Source organism: Carassius auratus, chromosome 38 (genome assembly GCF_003368295.1).
Source record: "Carassius auratus strain Wakin chromosome 38, ASM336829v1, whole genome shotgun sequence".
Classification (NCBI taxonomy): Eukaryota; Metazoa; Chordata; class Actinopteri; order Cypriniformes; family Cyprinidae; genus Carassius; species Carassius auratus.
Genome location: NC_039280.1, coordinates 10,272,357 through 10,299,554, shown reverse-complemented (window position 1 = coordinate 10,299,554; position 27,198 = coordinate 10,272,357). Strand labels below are relative to the sequence as shown.

Genomic DNA, 27,198 nt, shown 5'->3' with positions numbered 1-27,198 from the left:
CGACATTTGATGAAGAAAGAAGCTTAAGATTACAATAACACTGCATTGTGAAGTACTTGCTTGGAATTGTAGTTATTGAAACTTGACTGTGGTGCATACTAAGACGTTTCTGCCACTGTTGCTGCTTTTTAAAAAGAAATAGCTTAAACTCAACACTCTCAGTCTCAACAGTCTACAGAGAAGATGAACATGAACTAATCTTGTATTGAATGAAACCAAAACCAGTAAACCCGCAATTCAGACTTGCGTTTTGATAATGAATGACCCAACTGCATGTGGAATGCTTTATTAAATTTACAGTTTAAAAAAATGGCGGTAGCTGCCTTTTATCACTTTTTTACTATGACAAAGTGATGGTACAATTATAACAGTATGAAATAGCATGCCAGTTAATTAAAAATATACTTATATTTGATTGTTTGTGTACAATGCATTAATACAGGATGTAGAACAATGGAAGGCCACATGATGAAGTTCTCTGAGCCAATAATAACAAATTAGCAAAGTGTCATTCACACAAACACAAAACAGTTAAATAATGTAAAACATACTTAATAAAACACACAAAAAAGATGGATTTTTTTTCTTTTTTTTATATAAAATATGATCAAGTCTGATTCTGGGAATGCCCCTTCCTAATATATAAAGTCCGTCATAGGCTACATGCTAAATTAATCTACACTTAAAATAACCTATTGTAATGTTTTGCATGCATTTTAAGTAGCCTAAACGTGCATGTATTGTTTTAGTATGGTAATTTAAGTTAAAGTAACATGTTAAAACAATATCGTTTTACAGCGTTATCGTTTTTCCGTTAAAATGACTAATTTTTTTTTTTAACTATGCACTGACTCGAATTAGGAAGTAAGTTAACTTAATTTCTAACAGCCCATCGATTTGACAGCACATATTACGACAAATAACGTGAGCAAAAGAACAGAGTGAAACAATCATTTCCTGAATGCACGAGTCAGTACATTTATGTTTCTTCGTCATTATCAAGTAAGGATATTACTGTTGACTAATCTATCAACACAAACGCCTCAAATTCGCGAAAGATGCGCTTGACAAAGTCCCCACTTGTTGATCGCTTGCACTCCACGCGACAAAACAAAATCCACGCGCTCGCTTCGAATATTATTATAACAGTGTTTCAGTTCGTCGCATCACGTAGGTAGCAGTAGATTGCGTGAAAGCAAACGTGCAACTATCAGACTTGATAATGAACTTGATTTGCCACAGAAAAGGACTCATGTAGTCTTCCCTGCATGAGGGTTGATTGAGATAGCGGTGCGAGTGAGTAAACAGCGGGTCAGTGAATGAAGAACCAGCCCTTCCAGACACTTACCGCTCGCTCCCTCAGACAAGCTTGAGACAGATGTCTGGCCCATGGCGATCTTCAATGGGCCGCTAAAGAAAAATCATACGACGCCCCAAGAACTTGTGCAACAAAGCCCACTCGATCGACATAACAGGACACTCATCTCACTCCTCGACTCTGGGAGCTGCTTCTCAAAAGAGCTTTTCCATACTTTGTGAAGTCGCAAGACACGCATTCGAACTCTTGAGTCTCCGGACTGAAATGCCTGTCATTCCTTTTTTTGCAGATTGTAAGCAGTCAGAGGTCATAAGGAGGAAGTTTCAAGCCCCTCCTTGCTTCAGCCCTGCTTAAAGCATCGACATATATATGGGTAATAATGTGTTGTCCAAAAGTGACATCATTAGAAAATACTAGATCAGTTGTGTCAGTGCTATTTCGGACTACACTGCTTTAATGTATTAACATGAACATAAAACATGGTTTATTCTGTTGTAAATATCTGTTGCTATCACAATATTTTTGATCAAGAAATGACAGTGTAAAATGATTTCTTGTGTTTTACATCATCTAACCAAAGAGAGTAGGCTAGGCGATCAATAAAGCTGAATAAAATATTCATCATGTATTAAAACTAAAAATCATTCATTACTGATGATTTCCAGACATGATTATCTTACATAACACTACTTTTATTCGAGTGAGTCAGTTTCTGTTAAAACACATACCTTAACATTGACTATCAAGAGCGGGGCATGTTGTGCAAACCATTAAATAGTATTTAATAATAATGCTCTCAGGAAAAGGTTTTTTTTTTTTTTTTTTTTTTTTTTTTTAAATGAAACAGCAAAAAGTAACAAGTAACATACAAAAATATTATTGGCCATTGTATTTAAAATAATAAATACTACATTTATAACCTGTGACAATTTGCCCCATCCTGACCTGAATAAAAATAGCCTATCCTTGTCTGACTAAATGTCATTGAGGTTTTATTGTTCACAATGAGACAATTTTCAAGGTTTGACCATTTAAGGTGTTTGAACCCAACATATAAAAATCACTGCTAGCGGAAATCTACATTTGTGTCATTTAAAACATTGGATTCAAAACCTTATACTGGAGACACATCCCTTATGACAACTTCTCACTTATATGACACTATACATAGTCTTTTGAACGTCATGGTTCTCTTGCAAGGGTAGCACTTTATTTATTTTGCATAAAAAGGGAAGCACACAAAAAGGACACACTATGAACCAAAAGAGACCAAAAGCCCCACAGATTAGCCCCCCACCCCCTTCCAAAGCAGAAGTGGTGGGTGGGATTCAAAGCAGGAAGCCTTACGAAAACAAGTCTACTCTGGAGATGTGAGCTATTGTTTTGCACACAGCAAAGCTGAATGTTCTCATCAAGTATGAGCTCTCCACCCCTTCCCCTCTTCCTACCATCATAACACCACAACCCTGAGTACAAGCAGCTGAAGTAGTGTGATTTTGTTGGTGTAGTCTTTGTTCATGCAATCTTTCTTATTTCATACTAATTTTTGTTATTTAACATGTGAAATTATTATTTTTTATTCAAAAGGGGTGACCAAGTAGTATAGTGGTTTAGTATACCAGCCACAAACCCAAATAGGGGAAACCAAAAAATGCAGAGCAACTAAGTGAAAGTAAACTGTTTCCTACAGCTAGATATACTGTACGCAGCTAGTTCTAACCTAAAGCTGTGTTTCTCATCCAATGGGTCATTGAGTCCATTATGGGAGCCTGAGCAAACTTGCAGGATGACCTAAAAATATTTAAATAAATATAGCTAGTCTTACTATGTCACCTTTTTTTTGGCATTAGCAGAAGTCCTAAATGGCTTGTGTGTGGTCAGAGTGGCCCGTCAGTCTGATATCATGGTCTGTATGCATTTGTTCAGTAAACACTGACAGAGAACCTTGTATACTCTGATAACCCACTTTCATACACATCACATTACAAATATTTGACACACAGCCAAAACAATACAGCTGGAAGAGCACATTCATTAAAGATCATCTTGATTTTCCATCTATTCTGCAGAGGTGAAATACTCCTTAATATAGAGACACAATTTGTGTTTGTGCCAAACAACCGGTTTATTTTAAGCTTAATAACCCTGAAAATAATGTGATTAATATCTCCATGTTAAAGAATATCTCTGGAGAACTATTCAAGATGGCTACATTAGTATGCATACAAAAGAAGTGACTCACAGTATTCTGTAATGAGTTCCTGACATGCATCGATTATGGCCTCGGCCCAGGTTTAAAAACAAAAGGGGTGTGTGGCTAGTCATCAAATCTCAACACACCTCCTCATATCCTGACACTATTCCCGGAGAACGCTGCCATCTATTGACCAAGTGCATGCAATCTGAATGCAAATGTCTCATTTGGGTACAACAACACACACATTTCTACTTGCAGCTCAGGAGTGGTATGTGAATGTTTTTGCATGCAGTGTGATGCGATTTGATCATTTACACTGTGAATCACTGCCAGCGCCTCTCAGAATGTCAAGAACTTTTATCAAAATACGTAAATCTTTTCAATCAAATGAAGTGTATTCACTTACTTGCACGACTGTTTGTCCACATGCACTACCTGAACTCTTTTGAGAACATCTGAGAAGCTTAATCTGAATTCCAATGTAGTCCGATATCCCAAGAGACAGACGTCTGGACTTTGTGTAGAGAGAAAAATCTGTCCATTTGCTCTAGAGTGCAGCCTAAGTGCATACGGGTAGACAGTAATGGCATACAGCTAATAACGGCAAAGCGGATCTTTTTGCAACCCATCAAAACAAACACAAACCTCAAATGTTGATACAATGTCTATGTCTTCAAAACACTGCTCATCAGCTCATCTACCACTATCTCTACCTCCTTAGATTGTAAAGGGTAATGGGTTCTGCTGATCACAATGATCACTTCAAGTCCCCTAAATGCAACATCACTGGAAACAACGTAGGAAAAGCTCATTAATTATTAACTGCCAATCTCAGCACAAAATAGCAGCTAATTATTGTTTTAGTGATGCCATTTAGTTCTTTCCTCTGCTCAGATGATTTATTTATTAACTCTAAACCCAGAGAAAAGTTATAGCGTGTCAAGATTCTCGCACCTTATCATGATAAGCAAATATCTAAACCACAGATTCAACTCTGCAAATTTAAGCAAGATCTAAAGATAATCGTCTCATGCATGTTTCTTTAATTATGCTGCATGAGAAACAAGCAGTTCTGATAACTAAGCATCACCTAATTGTACAATTTCAGATATGGCCTGCACAAACCTCCAGATGATGTATTGCTGGAAATGTTTTTGAAGACAACTGGCTCGTGTTGGGCCGTTTACCCAATGATGGAGCACAACAAGGTATGGCAAACCTTGTTGATCAATACCTGACATCCTGCCTAAGTGATTTTCCCCAGCATGGATGGCTCTTATTTGGAAATCTGGGACATTTAATAATAGTACATCGAAGGGGGAGTGGAGAGCATTAAGTTTCACTAAGCAGGGGAACAGCCGCTGATGATGCTCCTGACATTGGGAAGACTAACACTGGTCACCTGCTGAGGGGAGACTTGCACAATGATAAGAGGTATTACCAGGACACTTAAACGGAAGGAAAAACTCATTAGCTGTAATGATGGGGTGCAGTCCTATATCTTTCAGTTAAACACATGATAACATCAGATTTACAGTATGTGACAGGATACAGGTACTGTATACAGTGGTAAGTGTACACTTTACAAAGACAAAAGGGCATATATAGCACACGCACATTAGTAAGCTGTAAATTTTTCTTCCTTCTTGCAATTTGTAAAGTAGACGTGTAGAAATGTTGTAAATAGCAATATATACTAGTTCAGCTATTAACTACTTGCTGGCTGACATAGAAAGAAATCATCTTTGGACTGTTACTAACAATTAGCTACAAGCATGTAGCAACATATAACAGGTTTAGTTTCGGTTTTCAATTTTCAAGTGAAATCTAATTGCCTGTACAATGTGTAAAAGTGAGTAAAAAGTTTCAGGCATTACTGAGGGAATATGAGAAGTACTCATGTGATCTCAATATGGCTGCCCCCACTACACGTAAAATAAAACACCATTTATTAGATTGTTAATATCTATTTTGATAAAAACCTCGTTCTTTTTTTCATTCACTGTACCTTTAACAGCCATTTTCACAGCATTTCTGAATTGCTGGGTTGCATTTTGAGTGCAAACAAGAAGATACACATTAACTTACTCTAAGGTGTTTTATTTAAAAATTCGTACTCATATTGCGAACCTCAGCTCCAACAGATCAATAACAGCCGGTGTCACATGCCTCATTTATTTTAACAGCTTACACCTCATTTCCTGTGCATTTCCACTGATACAGCAGATCCATTCAGTAACTCTGGGACTAACTTTTTCACAGCATGAATGACCCTGTTCTCCTGCCTTGAAAGAATAACCCTGCTCGTATGTAAACCCCAAATCTAAAAGGTTTTGCAAACCACTCCCAAACAAATACTAATTTGCTTTGCAAAATATCCAGAGGGAAGTTCTCCGGTTGTTAGTGTGAGCCGCAATCACGCACATGTAGATGCACATAAGACATTAAAAAGTGGGAAAACATGATATCAAAGCAGCTGGATCTTGACTGGCAACAGACAAACTTCTGCTGTGTTTTAGTATACGTGACACCTGCGCTGATACAATCAAAGGAATACCACAGTTCCTGTCAGATTTTCACTTCACTGCCAATAATATCAATGTCAGGTTTCCTCTTTGCTATCAAAAAATAAACAACAGAATGAGGGACCGAACCTACTAGCAGCATTTCCATGCTATGATGACACACAAAAAGCATTGCAAATCCAATCGAACATCTCATGACACAGACCAAAAATAGGACCGTAATACAGCACCAGCACTTAGCCGGTGTGTGTTTATTCAATGATTAAACATCACGCTAGCTGGATTCCCAGAATGTGAGCCGATAATGAAAACATCAATACAATGTGAGGCACGTAAAAAAGTGTGCAAGAGTGCACATGTCAGCAAAAGATCAAAATCACACCAAGACAATCTAACACTCTGCTTCAAACTAAAACACTCATTATATGCTATTTTAACCTAATAACCTCATTTAGATGAATGAATGAAGCCTAATAAATGTAAGAAACTTAATAAACTATTTTAAGCAGAGCACTATATCTATCTACATACACACACACACACACACACTCAAACACACTTATGTCAAAAGGTTGAAGACTTACAGGCATGTTCCATGACTGGAAGGATATAAAAAATAAATAAAAAAATCAACTGCTCCAGTGAGATGGTCCTTAGTTTCCTTTCTCACTGATTCCCTCTCTCTCTCTCTGACTCTCACTCACTCACTCTCTCTCTCTCTCTCTCTGACTCTCACTCACTCACTCACTCACTCTCTCTCCTCACTTCCTGTGGTGCTCTCGCAGTCACCTTCTCTGCAGTGGTGCGCGGCAGGAAGAGCAGCGAAGGCTTGAGGATGACAAACAGCCATTACCTCCATTAAAGAGAGCTGACTGAGCCAGTCTGAGCCCATCAAGTGGAACCTCCCAGTCCACTGGGGCTTTCAGTTATCGCCTTTAACTACGGGGAATGGGGTTGAGGAGGAGGGGGGGGAGTTGATGTAGCGTGAGACAGCTCTGTAGCCTTCATTAAATTACTCGCATCCCGCTGAAACCGATGACTCCTGTCTTATCGCCCGTTGTTTTACACACTGTGTTCTGAGGCACAAAAGTGAAGTGCTTGCCGGTGTGTGTGATGTGCAACATTTTAAAGAAAGTAAGCCGCATCGGGGTCAAAGTCGGGCAGGCCCTCACACAAGTGGGCTTGATGGCACGTTACTCGTGGGTGAGAATCTGTAACAATGTCGTCCAAATCTATTTTCGTGTTGCAAGCTGACGTCAAGAATTGGCAGCAGTTCAGAGAGGAATGAATCACTGCTTGAGAGTAGGGTTTTAAAGCTCACCCCAGTAGGCGGAGTGCTCACATGAACCTAAACATTTTCTTAGAATTGTTCAAAGCATCTGCAGAAGCACTATTCCCAGGACACATGAGTTCACTGCATGATTTTGTAGAATTCCAATTTTACACTGCAAAAGTGGCACAGAAGTGCTTCTGATGTGTTTAAGTATCTTCACGCAGATTGTTCAATGCTGCTCAGAGGTGGCATGAATGCCTTTATGCAGCAATTACAACTGTGTACACTGAATAAAAATGATTCATTGAATTTACTAAACAAATTTTAAGGGTAAATGGTTGCAATCAATTTATTTTAAACAAATTTAAATAAATGTATTTAAATGTAGCTAAAATAAATTGATTGCAACCACTTACCTAAATTTCTTTTTAGTAAATTCAATTCAGTGTACTTTGACAGTTGGTTTGAGGTGGGTCAGAACAGGCATAATCTAGCTTTTATGTAGCATTATGCCTTTACTCGTTATTTAAAGGGACAGTTCACCAAAACAATGAAACTTATCTCATAATTTACTCACCCTCAAGCCATCCTAAGTGTATAGGACTTTCAGACGAATATAATCAGAGTTATATTAGAAAACGTACTGGGTCTTCCAAGCTGGAGGTGGAGATTTTAAAGCCATCCATCATAAAAATTATTCCACATGGCTCCAGGGGGTAAATAAAGGTCTTCTGAAGTGAAGAGATGCATTTGTGTAAGGAAAAGATCCATATTAGAATTTATGACCAGTGTCTTGTTTTGCTCTTTCTTCTGCACTTCCACATTTGTCACTTCCCACTGTACATCCTACAACATACACTGGAATGGCACTCTCTAGTAAACGTGTTTATTAGTAAGAAGATAGTGAATATGGTTTCTAAAGTTTCAAATATGGATTTTTTCTTGCACCAATGCATCACATCATTTCAGAAGTCCTTCATTGACCCCCTTTAAAGGAACAAAGCAGCATTAGCTTAACTGTTTAAAGACACCTTAAGTGAACACTGAGATGTTGTCAAATTTACACTGCAAAGGTGGAACAAAAGTTTAGTTGAATTCTGCTCAGAGATGGCATAAATGCATTTTCAGGTGTATTATTTGATACTAGGGGCGTAGGTGGATCAGAGCAGCATATTGTAGTCTGGTTTTAATACAGCATCGTCTTTCATTTTGGCCAGGCAAAGAGCAGCCTTAAATCAGCTGTGTACAATGCCTATAGAGGCATTCTTCTGCTATCTTTCCACTTTTTTTCAGTTACAAACATAGTAAGAATTCAAAATGGATTAGCTTAACAGAATGTTCTGGGCTGCATTGAAACCAACGGAGCTACAATCAAATTTAAGCTTACGATGCTTTTGGGAAACACAGCCCTGGATTCTATTCAAATTTAAGATGCATGCAAATGTTTAATTTATTTATTTTAGATAAAGTTATCTTTTATCCCAGTATAGCAAAGACAACTATATGCAAGACATTTGTGGCTAGATTTGTGAGCATTTCTGACTAGTATATAACTATTATAGATCCATTTGCTGACAGTAATTGTGCAGAAATTACACCTTATTTCACCTTTAAGATCCATTCAACAGCAACTGTGACAAGCTGTCATTTACATAGAAAAACTGTCAGTACAGACTGCCTCTACAGTAATGTTCTTTCAGCGGGCTTTGGGGTATTGTAAGCATCATGCAAAAGTTACCGGCAAAAGGGTTTACTGGTGCATAACATTTTGCACAGTAAGGCAAGTAAGTGATTTTATCTCACTAGTCTCATGTTAACACATACAATGTTTAGATCTAGCAGTGTAGCACAGGAAGTTGCAGGAACTTGCTTCTATCCATCAGTTGTTGATTGGATTTTGAGACGTATGCGTGTGAGTTTGTAGTGGATTGTGGAGCAGCAAGGTTGAAGTTGTTTAAATGACTGGAGAAGTCCTGAATACGTCACCAGAGAGAAGCATGTCCTTTTCACCATACATAGATAACTCACTACACAATACGACACAAATTTTGTTTAAAAAAAAAATAGTATTGTATTGGCTGTCATATTTCTCTTACATGTACAATCAGTCAAGACTACTTGAACAATAAAAAAAGCAAACAGAACCATAAAAACAAACATACAAACATCTACTTCTTAATAACAAACACAAACATTTGAATCACAGGAACCTTATCCTAAGACTGAAAGTTTGTTACATAGTTTAGAGGTGTTAAGTAGCAGTTTAATGCAAGTAATCTCAACTAAGCATAATGCACATCAATGGGGATATTTGTTTAAAAAAAGTGATGTCAAAGTCCAATCAGCACTTCCGAGAGCAATTAATTAGTGCTCCTGTGCTGTTGAAACAGCACTATTGCTGTTACAAGATCATAGCAACACAAAAAGATAGTCTTGTGTGCTTTTGGGATATTGTGAAACTAGTCTGTGATATTTTAACCCAGTCAGGATACATTTTTCTATTCAAGTTAACCAGTGCTGAGAGAAAAGCACATGGTGGGATGGAAACATCCAAGTCTTTCCAGTAACAGCGCTGTCACTGATTTACACTCTATAAAAGCACGAATAACTAATGTCAGGTACATTAACACGCAACCAATAGCTCACAGAATTGCTTTTTTAACCGTAGCCATACCGGGACTAACCATACCGAGATCTTGTCCAACTGGTTGACTCATGGATAATGTGGTATGTCTCAAAACTCTCATAAACCGGTAAATAAACACCCTTTTGATAAAATGTTGAATAAATGCAGATGACATCCTCTCAGCTCTAAAAATACAATGCAGCATAGCAATTACCGATAAAAGGCATGATGGCCCATCTTCACATGTGCTCTTTGTGTGTCTGCCGAGAACGCCCACACTGTCTGACACATAGAGCTGTTCACACTCCTACCAAAGAGCAAGCTGAACATGAAGAAGAAGAAAAAGAGGACGGGAGAACGAGAGAAGGAGACAACCAGACCAGTGGGCATAAAGGGCTCTTGTCAGGAACCACTGATATGCTAGGAATAGCTGCCTGGGAAGAGCATTCACGCCCCATGAGAAAGAACTACATATTCCTAAACAGTGATCAACTCTAACAGTAGTGTACAGTAGTGACAGCCTTGTATGCAAAACACTGTCTAAATTCTGGTTAACACTGAACATTTCTTATTATCATCACTGATGAAAACAGTTGTTCTGCTACTATTTTTGTGGAAAAAGTGTGATTTTTCAGGAGTATTTGATAAATGGGAAGTTCAAAAGAACAGGATTTTTTTTTATATAACATTCTCAGTGTATTTGCGGTCACTTTTGATCCTTTTAAAGCATCCTTTCTGAATAAAAGTGTTCCCTTCTTGCTGGACCTTTACTGATTTAAATAGCATAAGTCATTAAAAGCATGGATTTACACTCATTTACATCTACAGTACTTGGATCAAAAACAGGGTTATCTCAATGTTCTCTAGCTTCTGTTTGAATCTGCTTACATTTAGTGTGTGGATTGTACCTGACTAAACCATTAACAAGTACACATTTTTCCATTTCTTTATTTCTACATTCCTATAAGAACTGAAATAAAAGTTTTAAAAATGTATATGTTTGTAAAAACAGTCATAAAAGATTGTATATCATCTATATCACAGACAGAACTAACTCAATATGCCAAGTCTCTACTGACACTCTATTCAAAGACTGTTTAAAATTCATCCAGAGGTGAGAGGAACAAGCTTTTAAGAGGGTAAAGAACAGAAAAGGTTCTGTCTCCAGTGCATTGTTAGAAATGGCAGCATCTCTCGACATCGCCGCTTCACCGGCCTCCATCTCTGTGTCATTACGTGACTAATTGTGTGCAGAGAGGGACGACACACATCCTCACAGCTCACACCAGCATCAAAGGAGGCTAAACCTACAAATTAATCCAAACAAACAGAGAGCGAGGAGGCTTTCTCCCAGTGCCTTTTTACCGTGTGGAACAGTGTGAAGGATAAAGTGCGGGTCTGAATATTCTCTCAAAACACAACATCTTTGCAAAGACTGCATATAGATCATGAAGTGATGCTGGCAGGCAGGAAATAGATGTACACTAAGTAGCATTAAGTGGTTGCAGGAACACAAACAAGACATTATGAATTATTGATGCGAGGCTTTGTGAAAAACAGCCATGGGGTTAGACTTAAAACATTGCAGCACAGAACCATTCTTAGACATCAGACAGGAACACTACTGACATGAACTGATGCATTGCATAGGAAAAACAGAAAGAACACCCTCCCCCCCTGGTGGACGTGCAGTAAAGCTGCATTATTCAATGCAATGCACAATTATTTTTTTTTTAATATTTACAAATATTTTCCAGGTTCAAAATAAGTGTTTTATCAACAGCATGTGCAAGCATGTGATTATAGTCAGCTAAAACTTTCAAATAAATATATGACTAGAAATGACAAAAAAAAACTAAATTAAATTAAAATTAAAATTAAAATTAAAAACGATGTGGAAAATATAAAAACAAAGTAATTAAAAATATTTATAAAAACTAAATTTAATAAAAATTAAAACAAAATCAATTATTGTAAAACAACAACGCATCAGTATTCTTCCTGTAATTTTAAAACAACAAATTCTAAATCTTAATGATCAAAATTTACTTTTCCTTTTTTAAAACTGAAGAATGAGTCACAAATTTCTTTACTTGAAATCATGCCACATTGCTGTCAAGTTTAAATTGTACTGAACCATGAACACGAAGGCCAATGTCTGAAACAAAACTTAAATCTTTAACCGCTCACAGACACACGATGCACTTTAAATTAATTCATACAATATGAGCTGTATTTCTGTGAATATGCGGCCTACATACAGAGCTCACTACTACACTCACTACAAAAATATGAAACGGCTCAATTTAAATCTAGACCATCGACAGAACAAAAAGCTTAAGCGAGGTTAACTGAAAGATGAGCTGTCAGGAAGTGGTTTTAAATTGTTATTTCAAAAGATGTCTTGCTCGGCTCAACACTATCAAATATGTGCATCAAACAAGACAACTGGCTGCAAGATTTACAGGACATGCATGTAACCATCCATCTATTTGCCCTGGACATCTGACCTATAAAATGGTCATATGAAACAGAACTACTATGCTCAATAATGCTATAACCTTTTCCACTGTTAGTACATCTAAAAAACTCTCATTTTGATATACATGATCTACAGAGATTGTGGTTTAAAAAATGCGTCAGACAACTAGGCAGCTGGATTTAGCATGGTTTAAAGGTTACAGATCAGTGTGGGTGATGACATTTAAACTAGACTTTCTCTGAAAGTGTTTACTAATTACAATTGGTTTAGAAATTATCTCTCTCCTACGTGGTAGGACAATAAACCACAGAGCAACCACTTTTAACACAAGCATGTACAAAACTGTATAAGAATTACAGTGTTTAGCAGCCATAAAATATGGATGAACAGACTTCTTTCATGTCATGGATCACGCAAAACAAACCAAAGAAACATAAATGGTATTAAGATTGCAATTCATGCTAGTTATTGGTGTATTTATTAAGCCCCTGTTGTTTGATTAAATTAAATTAGTTGTTTGATTGAATTAATTAGGTTGACTAACCTTAACCATGAAATCAAGAGACATCATACTTCGTTATTTCTAGAAGTTATACAAAAAGTTGTATTTTTTAAAAGACCATTAATGGCAGCACACTTCAACAAATTGTTTTATCATTGTATCTTTTACAAGAGGAAAACCAACAGCCCGCATGCATTTGTCAGTATCCTGTTTGGGTTTAAGTGATAAGGTCTTGAATTGGAACCGATGCTTGGTCAATATGTTGCATTTAGGCCCACCAGTCCTAATTTATACCCCAAGTCTTACATCACACATAAATATCAACATATTATCATCAGATTCAGTCAATGGAACAATATTTGTCATCTGGGGTCACACCTAATGCATATCATGAACCTTTTTCAACATTTGTAAAATAAAGAAACAAATAAACAATGTAAATGAACAGATCTATGTAAATAAGAGCAGCATTTATCATGTCCTAAACTATACTTTCTGAAAACAGGTCAGTCATTGGAGTTAAACAGACATTACAGCACAGCCTGATACCAAATGAACTTGATTTAAAAAGAAAAAAAAGGAAAGAAATGAAAAGTAAATAAATAAACATCATCCTACCTGAGCAGGCTGAACGGATTCTGGTCAATATTCTAGACTTAAAAGCCGAGGTGTCACTTAAAGAGCGAAATCGAAATACAGGAAACACCTGAGGAAATGTCTTTAGGTATGAAAAACCGTCTTCCTCTGCCATTCCGCTTGTAGTTTTATTTCTAGAAAAAAAAAAATTCGTTTCAGTATCCTGTAATCTTGTTGTCAACGTAACGCTGATAAAAATCTGATGTTTAATTCTGTCTGCAGATCTTTACCCGTCAGTTTATCGGTTGTAATGAGGAACTCTGGTCACCTGTTTAGGAGAACTCAACTTTTAAAAGCACGAAGTCGACTGGCTACTTCTCCCCGAGTCTCATCAGACGTTGTGCATGTCTTTCCTCTGCAAATAATCCTCTGCATTACATCAGCAAATGAGACAGAAATGGAAACACCTCCATCAACATGATAATCATCTACAAAGACTTTTATCCGGAGGAAGACTGAGGTCACGCTCTTTAGAGCTGCAGGCAGTACCAAATCATCCCTGTGGGGGGCGACACAATATCGACTTGTAATACGGAGATTTGTTTGTTTGTTTTAATATTCTTAATTTCTAATATTCTTAATCATTAAATACTTTCATAATATTAATATTAAAAATATATATTTTTACATATACTGCTAGGATAAGATGACCCCGTTCTATAGTACTTGGGACAAGTTTGGTTTGGGATTTTACTGAAGTAGGCCTAATCAAACAGTATTGCAGATGTAACTTACCTGTATGATTTCATAAACATACCAAAAAACTAAATAGGCCTTCTTTAGACTTTTGAAATGGGATACTTTTCATTTAGGGTGGAACCTGAAGAAGGTCTTTATGCACTTTCATAAGGGGTTAAATGACTCACTCAGTTTCCTGTTTTTCATCTTGTGAAAGTCACTCAATATCTCCGTGTTTTCTCCCCACCGACCAGTCTGACATCATGTCTAAGGTAAATATGGTAGTGTGTGGTTTCCTCTAACGAAGTTGTTTATCAACGCACACAAGCCGGTTTGAAGCTGAACATTGGGGAAATCTGAGTGTCTCAATACTGTGTTAATGTGTAACTAAGTGGACTGGTCATCATGCAATTTATGTTATTTAAATACTGGGTAGACCCTCAGTCCACCATAGTCCAGCTCTAGAATCAGCAAAGCATCTGAAGGTAAACAGGAGATCTGTCTTTTTATCTCTTTTTCCACACCTGTATGACTGATTATCTATGCCTTTGATTAAAGAGTTATCATTAAATGATCCTGATAAAAAGAAAGTTTGGTTTAGTTAAATTAGGCTATGCTTAACAGTGATAACTGATCCAGACATATAACTACATCTCAGTTTTGCTCTGGGACTTTGCATTCTTACATAAAAGAGTATATGTGTGTGTGTGTGTGTTGTATTTTTTCAAGTCACAGAATGCTTTAAAAATCACTGGAATCTGTTCATTTGGTGAATGTTGAAAACACTTGTTGTTTAATAGTTTTTGTGGAGACTATAATGCATTTTAAATTTGAATCTGGCAATAATTCTAACAATAATGGGCAAAAAAGTCTCAGTGATTTTGCTAATTGTATGAACATTTTCCAATATTTTTTATAGTGAAAACAATTGCTGAAATTTCCTAAATAGACAAAACTGACTCTACTTGCTTGACAAATGTGTTGCAAGAAAAAAAAAAAAATACAATATTTATATAATGTTGTTAAACACAACAGAAAAATAAAGTAGAAAAAATTTTTTTTAATGAAAATTACGTTAAAAAAAAAGCATTTATTTGACAGAAATCTTTTGTAAAATTTTAAATGTCTTTAGCGTCAGAAAAGTATATATAAAAAAAATTGTAATCTTGTATTTTTTTTTTTATATTATACTCATCATATTATTTTTATATTTTTTTTTTATATTATACTGCATCATATTATCTAAGAGCGTTTTGAACTCTTTGCTCCATTATCTGAGTCATGTGCTCTCTGCTCTTTGGTTCAGGGTTATTGTCCTCAAATACAGCTGAGTACAGGGACCTCAGCTGCTGTAAAGCAGAAACTGGTCAATTTATTCTGTGAAAAACGGGGGTGGAAGAGCAGAGATCGATCATAGCAAAGGCCCCGTTGGTTCTGAAATGCAAAAAAAAAAAAGTGTTGATATGTCCATTATAATTCCATGTAGTACTGTATGTGGTAAGCTTTGCTAGTATTCTCATGTACAGCACAATAGCAAGTCCATGTCATACTCAAATTAGTTTAATATCCAATAGGCACACCAGAAGGATTTCCCATTAAGATGAACAAGATGTTCCTCGCTCTCTTAATGGTTTCCTGCTTTGCCATGGGAACAGCCAACAGAGTGTATGTCCACCCCTTCAACCTCTTTAGCTCTGAAAACTTCAGCTGTGAGGTAATCCAGAATGAGGAACACAAGCCTGTCGAGACGGTCTATCCACTGACTCCTCTTCAGGACAGCACTGAGCCAGACCCACGATCCAGCAGCACCACAGAGAACCTGAAAAACCTCACCCAACGGACCGCTGTGTTAGCAGAACTGCAGAATTCACTGGGGCTACGCATGTACCAGGCACTTAGTCGTACACAGAAGCATGCCAACACGCTGCTTTCTCCTATAAATGCATATGGGGCTTTAGTGACCCTCTACCTGGGAGCATCCAAAAAGACTGCCATCTCCTACCAACAGCTGTTAGGACTCAACCTGGAGTCTGGACATGCCGACTGTGCATACTTCATTGATGGACACACAGTGTTGCGTACGCTCCAGGCCATCAGCGCGCAGGTAGACCAATCACAAAATGAACTCAGGACCCTCGTGTGGACTTTCATTAACAGCGACGCTGACCTTTCCAAAGACTTTTTACGTGGAACACAAGATTTCTCCGATGACTCTTTTGTCCGAGCAGTGGACTTCACCGAGGCAAAGGAAGCTGAGGTGCAGGTGAACAACTTTATTCAGAAAACATCAGACAGCAAGGTTAAGGAGCTGTTTAAGGGTGTTACTTCAAAAACAGACCTGCTGTTTGCTAGTTCAGTGCATTTTAAAGGTGAGTGATTCAAAAATGTAATCCTAAGCCTCATTTAATTAAATCTTAAGTATATTCTAAATATATAAACTTCATGCAGAATCTTGAAAGCCTTATGTGGCATTGCTAAGTAAAATATTAATAATAAATAAGTACTATTTAGTCTTTTATTTCTGTTTTTCTTTCTTTATTGTTATTAATTTTAAAAAAAAATGTTGTTTTGTTTTTTTGCAAATATAGTGCTTCAGTGGCTAAAATACCCCATCAAGTATTTATAGGGCGAAAAATAATAGTAGCCTGTATTATTGTTATGCTCAACAGAATTTGTTTTAGGAAATAGACTCATTGAGGCACTTCAAAAAAAAAATGAAATGTTTTAAAATCTGTAATTTTTTCCAGGTAACTGGAAAACTGCTTTCCAACCGGAAGCAACCAGTGATCAGAAGTTCTGGACTCATGAGAACTCGAGTGTTGAAGTCCCCTTCATGATGCATACTGGAAACTACATGTACTTCAGTGATGTTGGCAGGAAATGCTCTGTAGTCAAGCTTGGTCTCAGTAAGAGGACCTATATGCTGCTAGTGCTGCCTCATGAGGGAGCTAGCCTGCAGGACACTGAGGAGCAGCTGTTAAGAGTCATACCTACATGGCATCGAAATCTAAAAGAAACGTGAGTACACGTTTGTTCTGAGAAAGCGCACACTGAAAATTGGTAAATAAAATGACCTCAAAGACCAATCACAGATTTACTTGTTTGTGTTGGCAGAAATCTGGAACTATCTCTGCCCAAATTCTCCTTGACTACTGTGACAGACCTGAGGTCAGTTCTATCTGAAATGGCAGTGGAACAATACCTCATGGGCTCGGATGCCAACTTCAGAAGACTGAGCAGCAAGGAGAACTTCACCGTTGATAAGGTAGAATCAGTCAGGACCAGTAAAATCGGACCATATCCAGTTCTGCAACCGTTATAACTACCTTTATAACCAACCTGATCTACACAGTTCTTTTCATTGCTGTAAACCAACTGAAAAACGTTAACCTCCATATCTCTCACAGGTCCTCAACAAGGTTGTGTTTGAGATGACAGAAGGAGGATCTGAGGCCCAGAAATTTGCTGAAGATGAAACGGTTCCCCATAAAATCACGGTCAACCGGCCGTTCTTCTTTGCTATTGTAGAGGGCAACTCTAATGCCATACTCATGCTCGGCAAAATCGTCGATCCAACAACCTAAAAATGTTTTGGTGGTGACTACATTATATTACAATATAAAGTGTTTTAATGTTTCCATTCAGCTAATAACCATATGTTAAAACAACGGATAACATCAAGTCAGCCTGCTATATCTTTGCTCAAGCAAACTTTTTAGAGATTTTCAAGACTTGGATATTTTATATTTTAGTATCTGCTAATTACATGTTTAATATACACTTTGTTTCTATGCATAACATGGTTACTTGAATTAATTGCAATTATTTTAATGATGTATTCATAATAAGAATTATGCACAAACTCCATTTATGTACTGTTAAAACAAATACAATTTGAATATTTATGAATAAATATGACTCGGAGGGATGCTTCATTTTGAACTATAATGGCAAAATGATTCTACAAAACTGTAAGAAACCAAGATCCTGTAAATAAAAGCAGTCATACAGTATGAAATGTCATAACAATCATTAAACAACCCACATTTCTTTATCAAGTATGGAGTGGATCATTTAAGCAAATTAACAATAAACAATTATTGAGGAAACTGCTATGAAGAGACACCTAAAATCTGAATTATGCATCGAAAACGCACTTCCAGTTAAGAGGTCACTGATCTTTCCTAATGTTCAATAAGGCTATTTTAGTAACAAATTAACTTTCTACACACACCGCACTCACAAACATTTTATACTATACACTTTTTTTATTGTTAAGTCTTAGTAGTCCTATTCTTTCCCATTGAAACACAAACTCCAACACCTATTTTGAATATAAAAACAGAAGAGGTCATTTGAGCATCAAACCCCTTTAGCGTTTGCACTGTTGAAGCTATTTGACAGGGTTCACCAGAGCTAATATCTGAGAAAAACTATTTCTGACAGATACAGTACAGCTCCAGACAAACACCTGTGTTAAGTGCTTTTTTTGTTGTTGATGTAACCACATATGACAGGACACGAGAGCTTATAGCACTTTATATGCTGAGTGCTGATTGGTTCATAACAAAAACTCTCCAATAAGTCTGAACCATAAATTATATGACTTTTTTGGTCATGTAATCCCTTATAGTTCACCAATAAATAACTCATCAGAGAGTAAATCACATTCTTTCAGTGTGCTGCTCCTCCAGAGGGGTCAAGAGAGCTGCTATTAGAAGAGTTGAGAGATGGCAGATCTTCATAAAACCACTCCTGGAGCAGATACTGAGCCATGTGGCATCATTCGGATCAGTTACCATTTTGGACCCTACTTTTGGATCTAGCCCTTCCAGGTCCATTCTGGTTTAGGACCCTGTCTGCTCCGCTGAAGCGAGATCTCTTGCCTCCTGTACCAGTTCCAGCAGAGAAGAGAACATGGTGATGTCGCTTGGCTGAAGACCCATCTTCTGAATCTTGGGTAAAATAAATAAATGGTAAGTATAATGAAGCAAACCTGATATGCACACATTGAAGAACAGAGCTAATCGTTCATCAAGAACCATGTTCATACCTGTTCTCCAAGATACTCCACATCCAGCGCCAGCTGCAAGCGGATCTTACTGTCGTCTGATGGCCCAGCACTGATGCCTACGGTGCTGGTGGTGGTTGTTTTCCTAGCCTGTTTCAACCTTTTTAAACTTTCCTCCATCTTCTTCACTGAGCTCAGCACATCCGATATAGTCTCAAAATATCTATTAAACACAGAGGTCATTTTTAAACAAAAAGTTCTTCAATCTAGAATTAATAAACTAGTTTACCTATACATTTCTGAATCATAAAAGTACCTGTGGGTGCAGTCTGAGAGTGTGACCCGGAGCCACTCCTGGATGATGGAGTCTTTCACCACATTTCTGGAGTCGGTGACCAGCTGATGGAGCGGCTGAAGTGCGTTCTCCATATAGGCTGAGGCTCTGGTGGGCACTTCCTATTCATGAGAGAACCACTAAAGTTCAGATCAGAGCACTGAGCAGCTTGTTTTCATGTAGAGGAAAATGTAAACTTGCAAAGCTTACAAACTGGAGCTTTCAGGTTTTGTAACAGTATGTAACAGAAGTAGACTTCACATTATGACATAAATCCAAGTGAAACAGATTATCAAAAAAATTAAATAAAAAAATATTGGATGGGGACTTGGTTCAATGCAGCAGTTGTTGATCAGTTATTCCATCTTACAGTTTATAAATTCTGTTTAAAATGGATAAAAAATGAAGTCATCAAATAGTAAACCAAGTAAAAAAGGGTTTGGGAAAAATTCAACCAAATAATTGACATACGTTTCAAAACATTTATTTTCTTCCCAGCCTCTCTCAGATTCTTTCTGCGGGACTTTTAAATATTACATGGACATATAACTCACTTTGTTTGTCCTTCGGTAAAGTCGTGGGACTTCCGAAGCATTTTTCAGGAAACGAATGCTCCTTTCTGTTAGATGCTGAGTCATTCTGCTGCTCAGTGTGGGGATGCAGCTGGACAGGGCAGCGCTGGAATCCTGCAAGGCTTCTGGAAACCACACAGGATTGAAACTCATTACTTGGGAACATTAGATATGGCACTGGAATCTTAACAACATCAGAAATGGCTTCAAACTCCAGAACCAACCTGAAACAACAGCAAAGTTTTTGAACCCAATACTCTCCAATTTGGCCTTGATCATCTCAGAGATATCTGGAATCTGGGAACAGAGTGAAAGCATTTGTCACTCGATCCAAACACGAGATCAAAATTAGACTGTGTGAAATAAAAATCAGAATGACCTGTCCTTGTAACTTATCAACATCGGCTGCAATGAAGACGAGCTTCTTGGTAGACAAAAGAGTGGGGCCGCCAGTTTCACTGTCTGCATCCTGTGATGTGCGGCTGGATGTGGAGGAGGCGGAGCTTGGAAGCGGTCTTACCGAATCTTTGCTAGTCTCTGAAGGAGGTGATTTTGTTAGGACCTGTAAGACGAAAAGGAAAGACATGATTTGCAATCCTATTAGAATTCATATAATTTCTGCCAGGAATGCTTTACCTCTGTAAGAAAGGTGGCGTATCTGGAAATCAGCTGCAGCGTTAGTTTCCAAAATCGATGAGCAAGCGTTGGCAGGTACACCTGGCCAGCCCAGCACCTGCACACACAGCTCCACAACACCTCCGTCACCTGCAGGTGGTAGCTGCTGCCCGCTGAATTCACAAATACAAAAAGCAGACTAAGTGTCAGTGGTGATCAGTTACTGGCACTCTTGTAAATGTGACAGCTATATTTATCGTAAAAAGCAAACAACAACAGGTCACCAGATGCATAGAGAAGGCAATACCATACCATACATGTTTATGTTCATGTGCATTCTTTTTTACATGAACCCAAATACACTTACTGACCTGGAGCTGCCTCTAGTCCATCGGAAATGGCATTCTCTAGACTTCCAGCAATCTCCTTGAACCTGAAAAACAAGTCCAAGCCAAAGTCTAGAGACAGCTGTAGACACAAAGGCTGCAAAGTGGCCCTGTGCTACACAGCAGTTACACTGATTCTTGATGTTCTCAATGACTTCAAACTTAGGGATTTTAATATACAGCACAGGATATGTGAAGATGTTGGACTTTTTTTTTTGATAAAAACAAATTCTTTATTAGCAGAAAATTAAACAGCTGAACTGAAAGGTCAGACTGGTAATAGCAAATCCATTATATAGATCCATTATTGGCTGTATGTGACTTCCATGTGATTTAAATGAAAGAGTGACAATCTTTTACTTTTTGTTGATTAAAATCAGAGAACTTTTAGACTTGGTATTTTAGTTGTAACAATGAACAAAATTATTAAGATGAAAAACCGCAAACATAGATTCAAATCCAGGATGTTAAACCATTAAACAAATACAACACAAGAGTTATTGAAGTTCATCACAAGACCTTAATTCCAAGAAAAGGCAAACACATTTTACAGGTTTAACTGGCTTAAACAAACTAAGATAGCAGTGGACTTTATAACCAGTGAAGAGTAACCAAACATCACGGAGCAAAGACTATCCTGACTAAAACACAGATCGATTCATATCCAGGGCGATTATCTCTCTTTAAATATATTGCAAAAAGAACAGAATTCAAACTGCACACAAAAAACTATGTGAGTCACTTCCAATGGACACAGTGTGTGTTTACAGGAAGTGGGATTACAAACAATCCTTAAAAGGAATCTTTCTCTGCACTTTTTGGTGGGGTATGAACTGTTTAATGTCGATATACTATTTCACAATGTAGGAAACAAATGGGCGACACAGAATTTCCAGGCTGTATTGACCTTAAAAATAGTTCATGAACAGATAAAGTACTGGAAAGGTACAGCTGTGACTGGATTTCTCATACACACCGCAGCTGGAAGTACACGGGCAGGTTCCATTTGTTGTGGAAACTCTGGTAGCACGGATGCGCTCGCAGCCTCTTCACGCTGGCCTGGGAACCACACTGCCTCTCAAACTTACGCACAAAATCCATGCTGACAGTGTATCTCTACATAACAGAACACAGAAACCAGAAAAACCACTTAATGAGATGTAATTTCCCATTATTTAAAGTGATTTCGTTTAAAGGATACAACAAAAAGTAAAAAAAAAAATGCTACTGGATGTTTTCACTTTGCTTACCTCATAAAATGTATCAGGGTTTCCAGGATTGAAAAGGGAAGGGACTCTTTCCTCAATACCTCTAATGATCTCAGGCCAAACGGAGTTCACCAGGAAGTCATATCCTGGAACAATGTCGGCTTTATCGCTGGGCATACAAAAGGGTAAACTCGTTAAAATGTATTGTGTGTAATATGACAGCAATGGCACAATGCAGTAAACATTCACTTTTAGCGGCAGACACACCTAGAGATTGCTCCACCAGTCACCTCTCGGAGCAGTCGACAATGGTGAGGCACAAACTCCAACAGCTTTGTGTACATCATCTTAAGGCCATTAGGGTTGGACTTGACAAATTGTTCAACTATAACCTGACACATTTCAGATGGAGAAGACGCTTGAATCTCATTTGCAAAACTCACAAGTTTGTCAATAATGACAGGTTTGCCAATTACAATTGACTGTATTTCTGTATCTGGGTGATATGCAAAATGTACCTCATCCATGTATGGTTTGACTAAGACCTGTCCGACCAGTCCCTCTGCATCCCTGGTCTTATCTATAGTAGCATATGTCCTAAGGCAATGGCGCACGATATCTATATTTGATGTCTGCAGGCCTTGGATCAATAAGCCTTCCAGGGATTGCTGAAGCATAGCTGTGATACCTGCTATTCTCTGGAACACAGAAAAAAAGCCCACACAAAATCAGTCAGTAGATATACGCTATTTGAACAAAAGAGTTGGGACTCCTGACCATCACACTGACAGAGACAGTAATAAATGTCTGCATTGTTGATGCATAAACATTAATATGGAGTTTTATCTTGCAATCTCCATTCATCCCAAAGGTGTTCAATGGAGTTGAAGTTAGAGATCTGGGTAAGTCAAGTTCTTCCACACCAAAAACAGTGGCACCATTTACATCACTCTCTCCAACATTTGCTATTGTACTTGGTGATGTGAGGCTTGCATGCAGCTGCTCAGCCATAGAAAACGCAGACTGAATGGATATGCTGCGTTCCAAACAACTCAAAAATCAGATTTTTCCCACCTCCTACTCGGCAATAATGTCTAGAATGCTGCTTGAAGTCAGAGAGGTCAAGGGGTCAATATGTTAACATGTCCATACAGTGTAAATACATTCTCCTGGGCAGCTAAAATTGACAAGAAACAGAATGGGTTTTTTTAAGACTGGGAGCTCACCGGTCGGACTTTATCAAGCAATGGCATTCCTTTGCTCTGGACTGCATGAAACTGTAACTGGTTGAACTCGGTGGCAATCCGCTCTAGAATCTGACCTGCCAGAAGAGGACTTAAAAACAAAGAACAAGCTGTTCTTTGCATTCAAATGCAAAGTAAAATGCAAATAGTACATCATCTAAAATACTTTCCGTAAGCCATGAGTCACATTTCAAAAGAAGTTGTTTAGCTGCAATATACACTACTTTACCAAGTTCTCAACAACTCCCAACTTTTAAACAGTAATGTATTTGTCTCATTTACTTCTAGCCTCTTTCACTACTCCACATACCTGCTGGTCTCAAGTGATGTTGTATCTTTGGTGTTTTGGTGAAGAATTTTCTCAATCTTTTCCACTGATCTCACCACCTGGATAAGTCTTAACACACAGAGCTACAAAAGACACAATGTTTGACTATATATATATATATATATATATTAATTAATTATTAAAATGATAATGCAGCCTCCTTACTGTTTTTCCCTGACACATTAATAATCATTACTTCCGCTGGTGCTGTGGCAAGCTTTATGTGTGCACTTGAGTGTTTATTAGGCAATGTTGACAATTAAAGGCTCATTGTTATAATTTAATTGTTTAGTAATAAACTTGTGATAAGTCGACAAATGTTTCAAATGAACAACTACTAATCGACCAGAAAAATCTTTAGTCGAGTCAGCTTTGCTTGTAATAGCATTTTAAGTTTTAGCACAATAACTTACCTTCTTTTTTTTAATATCATCCTGCTTGGATAGCTGGGTGTCTATAGCTTCAATAACTTCATTCACAGAGGATCTCAAACTCTGTACATGAGAGGAAGATACTTAGAGAATGACTAAAATATGGCCAATCCAAACGTTTTCACCGATCTGTTAAGCACTTACCAGCACCTCTTCACGTAACTGGCCAAGAGGGACAGAGAGCTGATTAAGGGCTTTATCCATTCCAACCTAAAACACAGATACAAACAATATGCCTACAAAGCATGTGACAAATCATGATGCTCTAGAAAAAAAGCATAAACACACGGTCTTCCGTGACACACCAATTCTTCTGAAAATGCTGTACCATGTTCTAAAAATGCAAAGACTCACAAGATTTGTGGACAGGTTAACGAAATCTGCATAGTCTTTATTGATGAGCTCGACCATGGCTGTTTTGAGAAGTCTGTAATACTGCTCCAGATCTTCACGCATCTCCTCCAGCTGGACACGCTTTCTGCAATCGGCCACAAATGTGTCCACGTCGAAGTCATCCTGCGTGGAAATGTACAAATTTTTCAAATAAAAATGCACAGAAATGTGTCAAATAATGTCAAGCACACTAAGAAACTGGAAAACTGTTAAGGGATGCAATCTGAGCTTCCATTAACACACTGTCCTGTTTTGGGTCTGAGAAACCCCACAATAAATTTTAAAGGTAAGTATCAAGCTGAAATTTCATAATCACATGATAACTGATTATGAACATAATTTCAAATTGATTACATTCTCCATTTGTCTTCCATGTAAAATGTTATATTGTGTATGTCTGATGGTCTTTGAGACCCCAAATGATAAGGTTTACTGGTTGAGAAAGTTTTATGTTATTAGACGTTTTCGGCTTTATTATTTTTATTTGGTTATCTACAGTATGATTTGATCGGTTCTAAAACTATATTAAAGTAACTGTCACATTTTTAGAGCATGGATTTGTGATGGTTAAAAAACTTTAATAGTTCAAGTCCATTAGGTTTTGTCGTAGTCAAATGAACATATTAAAAGAACATGAAAGGAACCCTAGATTGATTTTCTAAGTACCATTATCATCTGTAAGTATAATAGTATAAAGTATAATAGTAATAAGAATGATTCATTATTTGGGGTCTCTGAGGTCCCAAACATAACGTCAGCATAGTTAATACAAACACCGTTAAAACACTTGCTCATGCAATATAAAAATATAAATATAACACACAAACTTAATATAAATAACTGGTAAATCAAGAAAGTCATTACACAGATGAATACTGCTGTCTTTTCAGTTGATTTCTCACCTTCATAAATTCGTCTTTGTCGAAACACAAAGAATCGGGTCCCTTTGGTAAGGTCATCTTTCTTTTAGGACGGGCCACAAACAAAGTAATCTGCAAATGTATTTGTTTAAACGTGAAGATTTTTTGCTACATTTCGTTCAAATGACAGAGTAATAGATTCAACTTCCGCAAACATGGCACACGCTAACGAGTGAGGGGAAAATAGAAAACCCTGCAGTATCAGAGAGAGAGAGATTATCTGGTGTAGCGCCCCGATTGGCTCCCAGCGGTACTGCAGCACGACTATAATGCTGATTATTGAAAGCTAAGTGAACACAAGTATTTTATGCTGCGAATAACACATAGTGTTGTATTCCTCTTATGTAACTGGTGTTATGATACAATAAAAACCAGTGAGAAACTAACGTGTGAAAAATTACTGGCTCAAAAAGACTAGAAAGCTGCAAGCACTTAAAAAAACATAATTGAACGTTTTTAACGTCAATATTTCAGTTTTATATAATCTTTGATTCGTTTTTCGCTTTTTTATACATTATATAATAATAATAAATAATAATAATAATGTCAAATATTAATGTGCCCACAAGTAGTGTTGGGAAGGTTACTTTGGAAAGGAAATAGAGATTACAAGTTATCGTATTTAAAATGTAATAAGTAGTGTAACTATTTCAGTTAACTGATTACATTTGATTACTTTTTGATTACTTTTCTAAATTTCCAGCAAATGTTTTCGACTGTTAATCAAAAGCAGGCAGGGTTAACCTTACACTAGCACTCAACATTGATAACTGTCAGACATTCAGTTATCCATTCAGTTATTAGTCCATTAAGATTATAAAAATATATTTTAAACCACAGACACCAAAATAAATGAATTATAGACTTTACCACCTCTGTTTACTTTAGGGGTTAAATACAGGTTTAAAATCATAGCAAGAAATACTGTTTTTGAAAATAAATATTTGCAAAGTTATGACAGGAAACACATGCTAACAATGCTTTGAAAAAAAAACTGTTAATCTTAAAAATTAAAGCATATACATTAACCCAAATAGGGGGATTACTGAAGAAGCATGTGTCCTGTCCTAAACTCCTGAAACATTGGTGTCTCATATTTTAGAGCAGTCAGTGCAATTTGTAATAAATCATTCAGTATGCGTATGTTTTATATTCAGATGTAGGATAACTCCTTTTGTAACCGTTAACATTTACATAAGCAACTATTAAATTAGGCTATACGTTTTTCTCAATAACTGTAACAAATTACAGTAACATTTTGTAGATCCCCAACACTGTCCACAAGGCATTCTAACACTGGCACAGCAAATATAAATCGTGTCTCTAACATCACTCAGAGGCCAATCCCATTGGACAGTGCAGTGAGACCGAGTCAGGTGATTTCCAAGGAAGCGATTCATTCAGTCATCCTCCACAGAAAGGGGAGCCCGCCCAACCCGGATGCACAGAACGTCTATGGGGCGGTCAGCTGTGGGGTTCAGTCGGGTTTAGCTCGCAGGACTGGGGGTAATTCAGCACC

The 27,198-nt window shown here is 37.4% G+C and overlaps 3 protein-coding genes across 9 annotated transcripts in view; 1 reads left to right on the top strand and 2 right to left on the bottom strand.

Moving 5' to 3' along the window:
* Positions 1–14,031, bottom strand: part of phactr2 (phosphatase and actin regulator 2) — a 34,048-nt gene extending 20,017 nt beyond the window's left edge. Inside the window, exons 1-2 of one of the 6 annotated variants that reach the window (XM_026224001.1) lie at positions 13,790–14,031; positions 13,542–13,693 (exon numbers count right to left, since the gene is read on the bottom strand). In XM_026224001.1, coding sequence (XP_026079786.1) covers positions 13,542–13,674 — 133 coding nt within the window. In that variant the 5' untranslated portion in view covers positions 13,675–13,693; positions 13,790–14,031. Of the gene's footprint in view, positions 1–1,348; positions 2,014–6,624; positions 6,745–13,541; positions 13,694–13,789 lie in introns of those variants that run through there. The other 5 variants (XM_026224003.1, XM_026224004.1, XM_026224007.1 and 2 more) reach the window with 5 other exon arrangements.
* Positions 14,032–14,645: 614 nt separating this feature from the next.
* Positions 14,646–18,291, top strand: LOC113057014 (angiotensinogen-like). Of its 2 annotated transcripts, none has more exons than XM_026224009.1 (5): positions 14,646–14,722; positions 15,812–16,606; positions 16,985–17,255; positions 17,352–17,502; positions 17,645–18,291. In XM_026224009.1, exons 2-5 carry the CDS (start codon positions 15,838–15,840, stop codon positions 17,819–17,821), a joined length of 1,368 nt encoding a protein of 455 aa, XP_026079794.1. In that variant the 5' UTR covers positions 14,646–14,722; positions 15,812–15,837; the 3' UTR covers positions 17,822–18,291. The 2 variants fall into 2 exon arrangements, with proteins under 2 accessions (XP_026079794.1, XP_026079793.1); XM_026224008.1 differs by having other exon boundaries at positions 14,676–14,722; positions 15,797–16,606; positions 17,645–17,834.
* A 201-nt stretch (positions 18,292–18,492) lies between these two features.
* LOC113057012 (conserved oligomeric Golgi complex subunit 2-like) lies at positions 18,493–25,858 on the bottom strand. The gene is made up of 18 exons (XM_026224000.1): positions 25,662–25,858; positions 24,721–24,882; positions 24,511–24,576; positions 24,349–24,429; positions 23,918–24,018; positions 23,590–23,698; positions 22,882–23,061; positions 22,631–22,755; positions 22,406–22,532; positions 22,132–22,271; positions 21,141–21,202; positions 20,791–20,942; positions 20,534–20,716; positions 20,379–20,451; positions 20,137–20,279; positions 19,565–19,704; positions 19,291–19,471; positions 18,493–19,192 (listed from the first exon to the last, which is right to left on the bottom strand). Exons 1-18 carry the CDS (start codon positions 25,716–25,718, stop codon positions 19,085–19,087), a joined length of 2,190 nt encoding a protein of 729 aa, XP_026079785.1. The 5' UTR covers positions 25,719–25,858; the 3' UTR covers positions 18,493–19,084.
* Positions 25,859–27,198: the final 1,340 nt, after the last annotated feature.

Excerpts from the sequence above, each read along its gene's own strand:
- LOC113057014 (XM_026224009.1), top strand. The coding sequence starts at position 15,838 with ATGAACAAGATGTTCCTCGCTCTCTTAATGGTTTCCTGCTTTGCCATG. Across the intron at positions 16,607-16,984 it reads TAGTTCAGTGCATTTTAAAG|GTAACTGGAAAACTGCTTTC; the intron begins GTGAGTGATTCA and ends AATTTTTTCCAG. Across the intron at positions 17,256-17,351 it reads CATCGAAATCTAAAAGAAAC|AAATCTGGAACTATCTCTGC; the intron begins GTGAGTACACGT and ends TTGTGTTGGCAG.
- LOC113057012 (XM_026224000.1), bottom strand. The coding sequence starts at position 25,718 with ATGACCTTACCAAAGGGACCCGATTCTTTGTGTTTCGACAAAGACGAA. Across the intron at positions 23,699-23,917 it reads ACATCACTTGAGACCAGCAG|TCCTCTTCTGGCAGGTCAGA; the intron begins GTATGTGGAGTA and ends TTTGTTTTTAAG. Across the intron at positions 22,756-22,881 it reads TCAAACCATACATGGATGAG|GTTATAGTTGAACAATTTGT; the intron begins GTACATTTTGCA and ends GAAATGTGTCAG.